Genomic DNA, 14,280 nt, shown 5'->3' with positions numbered 1-14,280 from the left:
TTGACCTACGGGCTACAGTAGTAAATTATTATGAACTATGAATACATAACTGTTTTTCTATAATTTTTGTCGCGAATGTGTGATCAAAAATATTTTCGTTTAATAATATTCACATTCAATTACAAGAAATCCTATCAACGCGTATTTATTGTATCTGCTCGATAACTTTTACCACGTCGGGAGCTTCAGTATGCTACCAAAATTATTTGCAAATAATAATATTGCTTTAATTATAAAGGTGTACCCAGACAATTTCGAAGTTTTGTTAGTACGCTTAAAATTATCACGACGCTTGTAGATATATATATTTTTAATTTATTATTATTTAAGATTTAACTTGAGCTTTATTCAGAGAAAGGTAGTTAGTGAATTCGTCTTTTATTCAAAGTTTCAGACAGTAAAAACTAAAAATTCGTTTTTAATTAAAACATACCCTTAAGTCAATTTAATATTTCGGAAAAGGTATTAAAAAGCTGAATTAGGAAAAAAATGAGAATACTTTAATTTCAGAGATGTAATAACATTTTAAAACAAAATTATATTATGTACCTATTATACAATGTTTTATACAATTATGAAAGTAGATGGATAGCCTGGATAGGTAAATGATATTGAATAAAATCTAACGTTGAACGATTATCTATAGAAGCGATGAATTTTGAATTTTCAAGTGTCAAAAATATTTTAAAAATTTGGTAAAGACAAAGATATTATAAGTGTAAATTAACTCTATATTAGATAATCTTGGATGTTTATTATAATGTTCATAACTCGTGGAGGACAATAGACATGTCTACTTGTGTGAGTAGTACAATGCGGGCACGTCTATGCAAATATTTGATTCTTAATAATATTATAAGCATAGGTCATCGAACTAATTTACCGGAGTACTGAACATTATGACAATAAATATTATAAAGAGATTCACGTTTAGGTAAGTATCTTCTTATGGTAATTGTGTAAATATAATAGTTCCTGATTAAAAAATTGTTTTGCTAGAACCTTTGAAATGTGTTCGTATAATTACCTACCTACATAATATTATAGTATAAACTACCTAATAATAAATATTAAATACACCAAGCTATTTCTTACATGAGGTCACCGGCACCGCCTAATTAAAAATTTAAGCTCAAACCCGGGGCATTCGTTTGTGCTCTATTTGTGCAGCAAATCACTCCGTTTGTGCTCGATCCCTTTCAGGGTTATTTGAGATTTATCCTGGGTAGTGCCGGGGACATGATAATTTAGTTAATCACAGCTTAACGTTAACATTAGACCGAGCTAAGGTAAGTAATAGAAATGCAACTTTTGTATTAGCAGCTGTTGTTCAATCGATGGAACAAGATTTAAATAATATTGCTCTAAATAGAGAATTGATACGAAGAGCTCGTCGTCAGCATAGAGAAAACATTGCATCACGTATAAAAAGTAAATTTGCTCCATCCATTCATCTAGTTATTCATTGGGATGGAAAAATGTTATCAGCATTAACAAAAATGGAACATGTAGATTGTCTTGCAGTTTTAGTTTCTAGAAATGGTATTTTCAAGATTTTAGATGTTCCTCCATTATTAAAAGGTACAGGCAAAATATTAACTGAGGCTGTTTATAATCTTATTAATAACTGGAATTTATCAAATCGTAGATAATTTATGTGTTTTAACACAACTGCTAGGTTAGGTTAGGTTACTGGATTTCTAAGTGGTGCTTGTGTATCACTAAAGGAAAAATTTGGTCGACATTTAATAAAATTGGCGTATCAGCATCATATTTTTGAAATTGTTATAGGTAAAGTATTTGAGCATTTAATAGGTCAAGTATTTGTTAATCTAATATTCTAATATAACATAATAAATGCGCAATGTTTAGAAGCAAATTTTTTTAAATTTATTTTATTTTATAAGTCATTCCTAGCCATCAGTAGGCTATCTAGATATATCTAGAGATGAAGCAAATTGAAACATCCAATAATTAGTTATTAAATTAATCACTTATCAACTACCAATAGTATTTGCGAAATACATACTTTTTGTCTTTTGTCATGGTATTTGTTTCAATATTTTTTTAATTAAACAGTTAGACTTTTCAATATTTGTGTTATTGTATAGAGGTATATAAATTATCAGAATTTAACAAGCTTAAAATAACTTTCAGGGCACGCCAGTGGCAGTCTTTTGCATACCCTGAAAAAGAGGCCTATGCACGCCTATGTTAATGCTGGTAACATTTTCCCATCCCAATGAATAACTATATGAATGGACGGATCAAATTCACTTTTTATTTGTGATGCAATGTTTTCTCTATGTTGACGACGAGCTCTTCGTATCAATTCTCTATTTAAAGCAATATTATTTCAATCTTGTCCCATTGATTGAACAACAGCTGCTACTACAAAAGTTACATTTCTATTACTTACATTAGCTCGGTCTAATTTTTATTTTATTTTTTTATTTTTATTATTTTAAACTCCATACAGCTTTTACAATATATTACTTATTAATGAATATACATTATAACATATTTTTTTATATACATTTCCAAACATAACACATTGAATATCAATAAATTAAAATTATACAGTAGTATATAGTAGGCTCCTGAAAATTAAATTTAACGGAACAAAAACCTAAATTAGAAAAAAATGTTTAACTAGTTTGACTATTAACTAAAGACATAGTTCTCCTTAAAGGATCATCATCCAAATAATTTTTTGACACTGAAGCAAGGTAGTAGGGGTCACGAGAACGGGTTGTACCTACCTGGAATGCGAAAACCTATTCTAGATAACAAGTCTGGCGAGTCAATTACATCAGAGACTAAACCATGTTTAAGAAACGATGCTGAACACGTCCAATTCGAATAATATCACATTTGGTCCTTGGAGACCATACCACAGATCCATACTCTACAATTGATCTAACTATAGTATATAATATTAACAAACATTTTACAGACATTACCGACCCTGCATGTCGCCTTATAAACCCTAATGATCGCAATGCTTTGGCTACTATTCAGTCAATAAGAGGTGCAAACGATTACGTTGGAGTAAAAATAAAACCTAAATCTTCAACTTGGTTTATTCGCTGTAATATTATCACGTTATCAATAGAGTAATCATATTGAATAATTGAGTGACGTCTCGAAAAATACATAACTTTACATTTATGAATTGCCAGCTCTAACCCAACAGTATTACACCAATCGACTAACTTATTCAACGATTCTTGTAACGAAATAGCATCACTATCAGATTGAACGAAATTAAATAATTATACATCATCCGCAAATGATAGCATTTTGCTGTCAACAGATTCGCATAATGTATTTATTAGAGTATTAAATAAAAGTGGAGACAAGTGCCCACCTTGTGGGACTTCGGAAGTGACTAAATATTCCGCGGATTTTCGATTAAATAAGGATACAAACTGTCGTCGACCGGTTATATAGGATTTGAACCAGGATAGCAGAGGTTCACCTACCCCCAATCTATCCAGAATATCAATTAACACAATATGGTTTATGGAGTCGAAAGCTTTAGAAATATTAGTGAATATCACATCAACTTGAATCATATTTTTGAAGCTATCCCTGATAAACGCAGAGAATTCTAAGGCACTAGTTGTTGTGGAACGACCGCCATAAAACCCATGTTAATTTGTTGATAAAACTAGTTTAAATCTACGTTCAATACATTTATTAACAAACTTTTCGAAAAGTTTACCAATTAGAGGTAAACCAGAAATTGGACGATAATTAGATACTGACCCTGGGTCTCCTGATTTATAAATAGGTGTTACCTGCCTCGTTTTCCATATTGATGGAAATATACCTTCGGCTAATGAGAGGTTAAATAAGTACAATAGAGGATATTTTAACTGTGCCCTAATACTAAATAAAAATTGAGCTGATATACCATCAGGCCCACGACTCTTAGTTGTTCTCAGGGATAATAAATTTTCTTCTACCTCATCAAGTTCAATAGTAAGTCTAGAAGGTAGAAACGTAAATGGTTTAATGCCAATACTTTCAGCATTCCAATGTGGGGAGGGCGGGGGGGGGGGGGGGTTAACGGTGATTTATAAATGGAATTGATTTAATTTTAAAATGGAACGGTGATTAACTAAATTATCATGTCCCCGGCACCACCCAGTGTAAATCACAAATAACTCTAGAAGGGATTGAGCACAAACGAATGCCCTGGGTTTGAGTTCAAAATTTCAATTGGGTGGTGCTAATATATCCCTGGCACCTCCCAGGATAAATCTCAAATAACCCTGGAAGAGATTGAGCACAAACGAAGTGATTTGCTGCACAACCCAGCACAAATGGAGCACAAACGATGAATTCCTCGGGTTTGAGGTTAAATTTTTGATTGGGTGGTGCCGGAGACATGGACCTACTTACAACTTACAGTACCATTGGACCATTTGGACCAGTAGTTATGCTTAAGTGTAGTCACTTATTATTAGTAATAATGTATGATCACTTCCATAATATATGAAATATCGTTTTACCTATCGTGAGTTTAAAACTCAATAAACGATAATAATGTAATGTATTTTTGCAAACCACGACGATAAATTATAATATAACATGTAATAACCACGCGCTGGTAAAGGAATTTAAACTGTCTCGTAAACCATTTAGATTATTATTAATTTGAAGGTTACTTGTATGATAATATTCATTACTGGTCATTACTTTCATTATTCATTGCATACACGATATACTGCCCGCGGTACCTATACCTATACAATAAGTACCTAATATTATATTTGTGAATTAGAATACCGATGGTTGATGGTGATATCCTGAAGCCCTCCTCCTCCACTACTGACCAACTGCTAAAAGTTTTCCAACATAAATGCCATTAGACGTTTAACTAACAATAACACAATGTCGGATGCCGCTAGCAGCAACGCGTTACAAAATATTATTATGATGATCAAAAATCGAATTTCGCTAACAGAACCGCTAGGGTCCGGGAACTAGGCGCGGCGAATCTTATGAGTTATGACATTATAAAGTGATCGCCGTCTGCCTACAAAAAAACAGAGACACTTTAATTGAATATTTCATATTAATTTTATATTTTCTGATTAAAACAAAACGATACTCTATTAATGACAATGGAAATTTTATATCCTGATTTTATTTTTTCCCTGGGTGATAAAGGTAATAAAGGTATTTTTTATTAATGTGAGAAATGTGTCACATAGTGAATTAAATTTACTAGAAACTATGTGTGTATAAACATAATATAAATATAAATGTGTGTGTATAAAAATAATATAATATAAAAATATAGACGAATTGAAAATTGGATACTAATTAGGATTATGTTTTTATGCATTTGTGAATGTAATATTGGCGTTTTATTCAAAAATATCATAACAAAAATAAACTGTCAAAAATCGGAAGCTAAATTCAGAGACTCAAATATCACGATATGTTTATACACATATAGTTTATTGGCGTACTTATAATTTTTTTGTCGTTGTAGCAACTAGTAGTGATTGTAAATATAGACGTAACGGTAACGAACAACTTGATTAAATTCTATTAACACTTAAGGCTACGATCAGACTTTTAGGACTTAGCTATATGATTATTATGTGTTCAAATGTTATGAAAACCTGCACATAGAATTTAATTTATCATGAAGATAAATAATATTATACATAATACATATACACCAATTGATGTGTTTTACCTATATATATAATAAAAATCACCATTTTCAAATTTAAAACGTAGATACCAAAAACCCGTTTAAAACAATTCAAAACGAAATTGCTTATTAGTTATTATGAGGTCAGAAAAATTACCAAAAAAACTACAATAAGCATTAAAATTTAAAAATCAAGTTTTTTTACTTATCTGGACATTAAATAAATGTGTATTTTAAAAAATATACACCTACTATTATAGACTATAGTATTATTATATAACAGCTCTACGATTAATTACTTCATCTAGTAACACAATATAAGGTTAAAAATTTTAAATCAAACAACTAAGAGATTGTTATTTGTCGTTTAAACACAATTCTTCAACGCGATTTAAATCTAAATTAAGATACGTAAAAGGTTAAAACTATTGATTTATAAAAGAAAAAAATCGTTGATTTTACAGCTAGGTAGGTATGATAGTCATTAAATTTTATAAGAGCCAAAACTGCATCGTTTAAGCGTTCTTGTAGTTATTAAGTTTGATTTCAGAATACTTACGTGGTTACGTCAAAAATTATTATTATTATATTAGTTTTTCTTGTAACCTATTTTTTTATGCAATGTAAAGTTACCGCAAACGTTCCGTTTTATAGACGTATGGTCTGAAACCTATTTAAAGCCTTTGATAATGTGACTAAATTATATACATACTTATTAATGGTATAATAGAATTATTGAATGCTCAGAACAAAAAGGTACTACAGTAAAACTTACTTTTTACGGACCTCCTATAAGACGGAAATACTTTTACTACTTAAAATAACAACAATTGGAGAGTCCCGTATATTTTAATTTCCCTACTATAGAAATGTACATGACTACATTTGTATATTGATTAGTCATTTTATCACCTTTTAGTTTTAGACAATAAAATTCTTTAAATAATGAGTCCATAATGCGGTTGTTCGGGAGAATTGTAAACTAAACATAATATAATTACGTATATCTATGATCTATAAGAAGGCGGATTAAAAAAAAAAAATCGATTTATCACTTTTTTGTCTCTAGTCCATACGTTTTAACTATATGTCAATATTAAATAGTTATACTCTACTCACGTCGTCTTCATCGTCGCGCACACTGTTCATCCAGAAGCACATGGCCATGCATATGAGCACTGCGCCCGAAGCCACCAGACCGACGCCGATGTACCGAACGGCTGGCACGGGTTTCGTGTGGTGGTCAGCCAGCCCAAGCCAGTTGAACAGGGCGCCAATGCACACTAGTGTCATGCCAAACCGGTACGGCCGCTGTGATTCTTCCGGGACGATCAGCGCCATTTCCTGGTTTGTGATCTCGGTGATGTTTTTATCGTCAGCCACCGCCAGTTGTTGCCTGTTGTCGCTGTGCTAGTTGTTTCCAGTAAATTATAATATTTTAATAATTTTATTCTGTTGGCTATCGCGCCGGCGGCAGTTGTTGCTGTGTCTGTGGCTGCTGAAACAATAATACGAGAACGCGGATGCAATGAGTCTGACTACTAAACGTTAAATTGATTTGCACATTTTCAAAAACAAAATATCGTAATTTAATAATTCCCACGCATATATTATTATGCAATAATATATTGTAGGTATAGGTATACAATTTTTGGTCGACAGATTGCGTGTTTTACGTAGTTTATTTGTCCGAAACCTATGAATTAATCATTATATTTGTTGTTTTCTATAGGTACAACATCAAAATATGTGTAAAAACATGGGAAAGATATAATGTGTAAAGTCGATATCTGTTTAATGTGCTTAAACGTAAATATATAACATTGTATAAGATTAATTAAATATGTGTTATATGTTATATTAGTATATAGTTTTTATAAAAATTACTAAAAATTCATAATTAATATTACAATGGTGGCTCAGTACATTTACTTAAATTTTAGATCAGTTTATTAATTATTTTATCTGATTTGCCAATTGTTTTAATTTAAAAATAGATTTGAAGAGTATATTAAAAGGCGATTTTTGTATTATTAAAATAAATTATAATAATATCGACGTAATTTATTTGCAAACATATTATTAAGTTATCCACTATTCGCCATTGAAAAGAACTGTGCATAGTACGAGTATTTTGCATGTAAATATTACAATGATAGGCATTGTGTTAGTTTCATTATTTCAGTGTTCATTAAAAAAAAAAAATCAGTTTTAATAGAAGTTGAACGGTTCACGAAAACAGTAAGTGCCTATGCAAAAACCTAAGGTGAATGAACCATTTTTTTTATAAAAAAAGTAATTTCTTATTTTTTGATTTGCTTTCCTTTTGTCAGTCATCACTGACTGATATATATATATAGCAGCAGCCGTTTGCTGTAGCCTGTAGACTCCTATACAACTCCACGGTTCACTAAACGCGTATAGCGCTTTACGCACTGTTAGTATCACTTCCTAACAATATACACACAATAAAACCAAAGTGAATGGACTGCCTATTATTTAAAATTCATTTCACGAATATATTATAGTGATATTCAGTGATATTTTTCTCTGACGAAAACTAACGACTACTATCAGTTTATATAATATTTAAATAATTAATTAATTAGTGTTATAAATGGAAATTTCACGTTTTATAATATAACAAATTAAATTAAAACAATAATTTAGTAATTAACTAGTTATATAATATTGAGTATCTACCAATACAAAATAGATATGCGTTATATCTATCCGTACATTAATTGTTTTAAATACTATACCTTTCCATATAAGCAACTACCTACATAAAATAGGTACAAGGCGAATCGCTTAACAATTTATATGGTTAATGTTTTATGGCGGATTATTGCTATAGTACTACGAAATAATGAACTGCAAACGTATAAAATGAAACACTTTTTATACAAAGCAAGGCGATAGTACCTATTTAAAAATGTATGTACAAATGCACAAATGCACAATAATACAATAAAATAATACTGATATTAAGAAAAATTTATATTAATTTGAATGTAATAACATTGTACTTGTCATAATAGGATATATTACATAAACGTACTCAAAAACACATTTTGAACCAACATCGATTTACCCAAAATTAGTTGAGATTTAAATAAAAATTTAAAAATATGGATATGTACCACGAAATGAAAGTTGATAAGCTTTTTAGTGTTAGGAATTTAGTAGTAACAAATTAAACATCTTTATAAATAAATATATCATAAAGATAATTCATAATACCTAATACATAATAATATATATGACACTTAATATTGTTCACATTTCACAATACACAGCGTTTTTAATTTTTATTGATATTATATAGAATTCGTTAAAAATATAAACATGTAATTACTATGAGGTAAATTTATGTAGCAATTATGTCTTAACCGACCTAACCTAACCAAGAAAAATAAAGATAAAAAAAAAATAGGTATAATAAATTATGATGTAGGTACCTACACAAATTAGAAACTAAAATAATGAATTTGCTTAATGAGTTGACACGTACTTGAGATACCATTGTATTGTTATTAACTATATTGAAAATAATATTAGGTAGATAATGTAAAAAAAACTGTGTAATATTCCAAATTCATTGTAGAAAGTCTTACAATAAACGATTGATATAAAATATAATTAATTGAGCTGTTTAGAAAATAACGTTATAATTGAGTTGAGACTTTTAACACATTTATTTTATAATAAACACTATTAAGTATAAATAGGCTTTACAAAAAATGAATAATAATGCATTAGATACAATTACATTTACTTTAACATACAAATATATATAATATACATATTATGCGATTTAAATAAAATTGGTTCCTTCTTCTCATTCGTATAAAACGTTTTAATCTAACCCGTCTACAATTATGACTGATACCAAGTTTTAATCATGGGTTATAAGTGGGATATTTCTTAATCTCATACATTATTATCAGGTGTTTTCTTCTTATAAAGGTTAATTATTTTTACCGACACCTTGACTTTGTTTAAACGTCAACTATACCTATCTAGTTCATTTACATGTAAGTACTACACACGAATAATATTTTGATGATACACCCATTAACAAACAATTTGTACGTAAACAAGATGTATTAACACAATGTAATAACAATAACAGTACGTAAAAAGTAATCAAATACGTCGCTCATGAATAAATTACATAAGTTTACATTTTACTGTAGGTATATGTAAATAAAAGAATTTATACGTCATTGTGGTATAATTATTCAAACTTTAATTGTTAATTTGTTATAATTACTATGCGTGTAAACTGATATGTATACACGTCATATAAACTAATGTATAAGAAAAATAAATAAGGATGTGTAATTTATTATTATTATCTATTAATAAATGATCTACTCATTTAAAACATTCTAATTATAACTTAAAATCCTCAAAACCCTTAAAATCATATTTTAATACGATATTAGAATAATATAATCGCTTTGATTTAAATTTAACATTTGTCATTTACATAGTATTTAGGATGTTATAAATTTTTGATATTCTAATTTTGAAATACATTTTACAGTTAGTATTATGCTATTAGTACCTATAGTCAACTTCAACTATAAACTTTTGTTAAAAATTCGATTTTAATACATCAGAAAATCGAAAATTGTTGTATCTGTTTTAGAATAGAACACGGAAAATGTATATGTATTTTAAACTAAATAAAATTAAAATTATTACGTTTAAAAAGACATTTTATTTGAAAAAAAAAAAAAAATGTTTTTTGTAGACTGAATTATATATGGAAAATATATTTAAAAGTTATTAGTTTTCGAAATAATGAGTGTCTTACATTGAAAAAATCACTTTGGACTTTTGGAGTAACTTAATTGTAATACAATTTATAAAATTTACATTTATAATTAGTGGTAAATAAACTAGATTCAATATTCTTCACAACTCAAAAAGTTTACGCACTGACACACAGTACATTAGTACATATTAAAAGTTATTTTATAATTTATAGTTACATAAAATATATTGAAATGCACTAAGTTAATTAATTGATGACTATATAAGCAATCGCCTATTGTAATTTATATGCCATAAACTTTAAAAAAAAATACCATAAGATATTTTTGCTCTGATTTTTAAATGTTATCTATATATTTGTAAAAAAACACAGTTACAAAAGAATTTTTGCAGTATTATTATTATTCTGTATACATTATAGGTATACCGTATACGGTATACATAAATACATAATACTTGGAAATCATCAATTTATTATATAATTCAAAATTTAAATTACCTTCTATGTTATAATTAACAATTAATTTATAATAATCAAAATAATTTGTTTATCTATTTGTATGTATTAGGTAGTGAACACAGAAAACGATAAGTTTTCACATAGGTAAGTATGTTAAATTGTTAAATATTATCTATGATATTATTTTTAAAAAAATTTGTAAGTAATTTCATCATTTATATAATACTATTGAGAATAAATTGTGAATAATATCAGTGGCGTGGTGAACGACGTTTACCTAATGGGGGGGGGGGGGGGGGTCCGTACACACTGCAGTGGGAGCTAGCTATGGAGTACCTACTGTGGTAGTATGTACAGTATGGTGCCATGGTAGTAGCGGCATTCGCCGACTTATTATGGTCATTCTCATTGTAGCAGTATCTATCGATTTTTGACGACTATTGGCATTTAGCGATAAAAAGCGATAAGCTGTAACGTAGCCGCTGTGTATCATGTGTTATTCCCATTGACATAATATTAATAATTATGTATTATATATGTATGTATAATATTTATGTGATACTGTAAATAAATAATGATATTACTCAGTGGCGTAACGATAGGGTGGCATAAAATCTATTTTCTAATAATAGTTTTACATATCAGCAAAGTTTATGTTTACTGCATAAAAGACTGCTTCAAAAGTCATCCGGGTTGATAAGTATTTTTAATTATATTATTACTATTTAATGTATAATTAATTATTATAGTATTATTTATACCAAATTATTGATGACTTATAAAGTTATAACAAAAATTCAAAATTTGTATACAGAAAATTATACCTTTATGGTAAGGGGGGGGGGGGTCATTTTATAAATAATTTGCTTAGGGTTTGAAAGATGTTGGCCACGCCACTAAATAATATATATAAATTTCAATATATACCTTACTCAATGATAATATTTTTTACATCTATACATTAAGTATATCGACTTTTTGAATTTTGAATAACTAATTTATTATTAGTATGTTGTATTTAAATTTTATTTCATGCATTAGGTGCATTAGGTACATATAGGTACATTAGGTACAAGGTAATCCTAAAACAATATAAATGTTTCATGTTTGACATTCAGTGAAAATCCGGCACTCTTAAAGTGATCCGGAAATATGGATTTACTACATACTACTATTAGTTATTAGTTATTATTAAACAACTCTAGCTACCACCTATATGGTTCAATTTATAACATTTGTTTTATAGAATAAAGTAATTATTCAATAGTATTTAAGAAACATTTAATATGTTCTTATGATTTGATACTAATAAGACAGTTATATGAATACAGGCTTAAAGTAGAAGTGACATTCAATAATTGATAAATATGTATATTGTATATAGCAGAGTTTCCCATACTTTGTTTGACAAATTTTTCAAATTTTCCAAATTTTGACGATCCACAACCTTCTTATGACATTTTTAACATTTTTTTATTGATTATAATTATTTTGCGGTGGCTTTTAGCTCAGCAGCGTAATGACATTATGTCACTGGTACACTTGAAATCGTCGTGGATAGTAATAAATATGACAAAACTAAATTCAAAAATCAATGTAAGTACACGTTCTATAAGATTTAGATACATGCAAAATCTGTATCATAACTATTTTAATTTATCTATATTGTAAATTGTAATATAATATCTTTTATATTTATATTTATATATTCTCAAATAATCAATATTAAATATTTAACATTTTTGAAATATATAAATATTCTAAAATATTATCTGAAATGTTATATGACCAACCAAAAATATAAACGCGATCCACCGTTGGGAACCTCTGATCTATATAGCAATATTAATAGACATTATTGTGTATTTTGCATTATCAACTAAAGATCTATCGTGTCAAATATAACACAGATAAATATAATCATAAATTACGAAATTATGACACTTAAATTTTTTGTCAAGAAAATTATTACACTCAAAAAATTTGGTACAAATAGGATAGAGCTAGGAGTGGGCATTCATCTCGCATCGCTATAACCAGACGCAAGGAAGTATCGTATTATTATTTACTATTTATTTTTAATTAAATACGTCATATTGTGCATATTTACTATGTAGTATGCATATCCTAATATTGTCGTTTTAATATATAGGTATTGGCATCTATTTATAAATTGATGTTAGCCTTCACTAACTTTTAAAAATTATTCGTAAACAACTCAAATTTGCATGTTTGTATCTTAACAAAACATAAGTCTGTAATATAAATATTAAAATATGCACAATATATACATTAAAATTAAAAAAAGAACCTATACTCTCAATGAAATTTAATGAAAATTAAAGTCATTTTTATTCCTGCTTGGTAGTCTTCTTTTCTAATTTACAAAAATATTCATATAGTGTACAAACTATATTATGATTCGTAAAATAATCACACGAGTATATTTATTTTGAGATTTTTTTACTTTTCCATTCTTTAGAAATTCTATATAAAAATGAATAATATTATTGGTAGATAGGTACTATAATATGGTAAATATAATATTAATTATTAAAATTTGTAAAAATAACTATCCAAATGCGAAATATGTTATGTGTATATATTTTTATCAATTGTAAACATTAAAACAACATAAATAATTTAATTTATTAGTTGTAAAATACTTATTAGTTATTATTGTTAATAATATGCATTTGGTTTGTGTACATATTATAATATATTATGATGATTTGATAAATTTAACGAAATACGTTTAAATTTATTTTACTATATTGTGTATAAATCTTTATATATATATAAAGATGTGTATATTCTTTACTCTATGGTATAAATGTATAATTAGAAAGGTATATTTAATGTTAATTGTGTCCTGCGTATCATTAAGTATAAAAATAGAAGTTAGATAATATGGCAAATAAATTATTCTTATAAATTCTTGTATATTCTACTTACAAGTAGAAATCATAAAATACAATTACAAAAAAAAAGATCTATATATAACAAGGAAGGTGGGATTTTTTAAGAAATTCATAATACCTACCTTGACCTTGTCAAGGCATAGGTATTAGGTACTATTATATAAAGTCTAAATGACAATGAAGGCTAATAAACTTTTTTATATAAAAATAATGCATGTGGGTTACCTAGGTTTCTTATGAAAAAAATCAGTAGTAAAACAATGTAAAATTATATTGAACTCCATAATGCATAAGTAGCTTAAGGTAAATAATTACATTTTAAACAGATATTTGTATTAACTTTTAGTGTTCTAATATGAAATTTAGTCTTTAATGTATCAATCATTAATACTCGCAGTATAATTATAGTGAATAGTGAATTCAAGAAAATAAAATTA

The 14,280-nt window shown here is 27.8% G+C and overlaps 1 protein-coding gene and 1 pseudogene across 5 annotated transcripts in view; both read right to left on the bottom strand.

Annotated features, from left to right (window-relative positions):
• Positions 1–14,280, bottom strand: part of LOC107167983 (uncharacterized) — a 42,931-nt gene that overhangs the window by 15,595 nt on the left and 13,056 nt on the right. The window contains exons 1-2 of one of the 5 annotated variants that reach the window (XM_015517223.2): positions 9,143–9,416; positions 6,797–7,175 (exon numbers count right to left, since the gene is read on the bottom strand). In XM_015517223.2, the coding sequence (XP_015372709.1) occupies positions 6,797–7,018 (222 nt within the window). In that variant the 5' untranslated portion in view covers positions 7,019–7,175; positions 9,143–9,416. Of the gene's footprint in view, positions 1–6,796; positions 7,176–9,142; positions 9,417–14,280 lie in introns of those variants that run through there. The other 4 variants (XM_015517222.2, XM_089225287.1, XM_015517220.2 and 1 more) reach the window with 4 other exon arrangements.
• Positions 2,649–3,894, bottom strand: LOC149055493 (uncharacterized; annotated as a pseudogene).

Source organism: Diuraphis noxia, unplaced genomic scaffold, assembly GCF_037042655.1.
Source record: "Diuraphis noxia isolate RWA-SAM2 unplaced genomic scaffold, SU_Dnox_SAM2 contig0004, whole genome shotgun sequence".
Classification (NCBI taxonomy): domain Eukaryota; kingdom Metazoa; phylum Arthropoda; class Insecta; order Hemiptera; family Aphididae; genus Diuraphis; species Diuraphis noxia.
The sequence above is the reverse complement of the archived record's forward strand: the minus strand, read 5'-3'. Positions and strand labels throughout refer to the sequence as shown.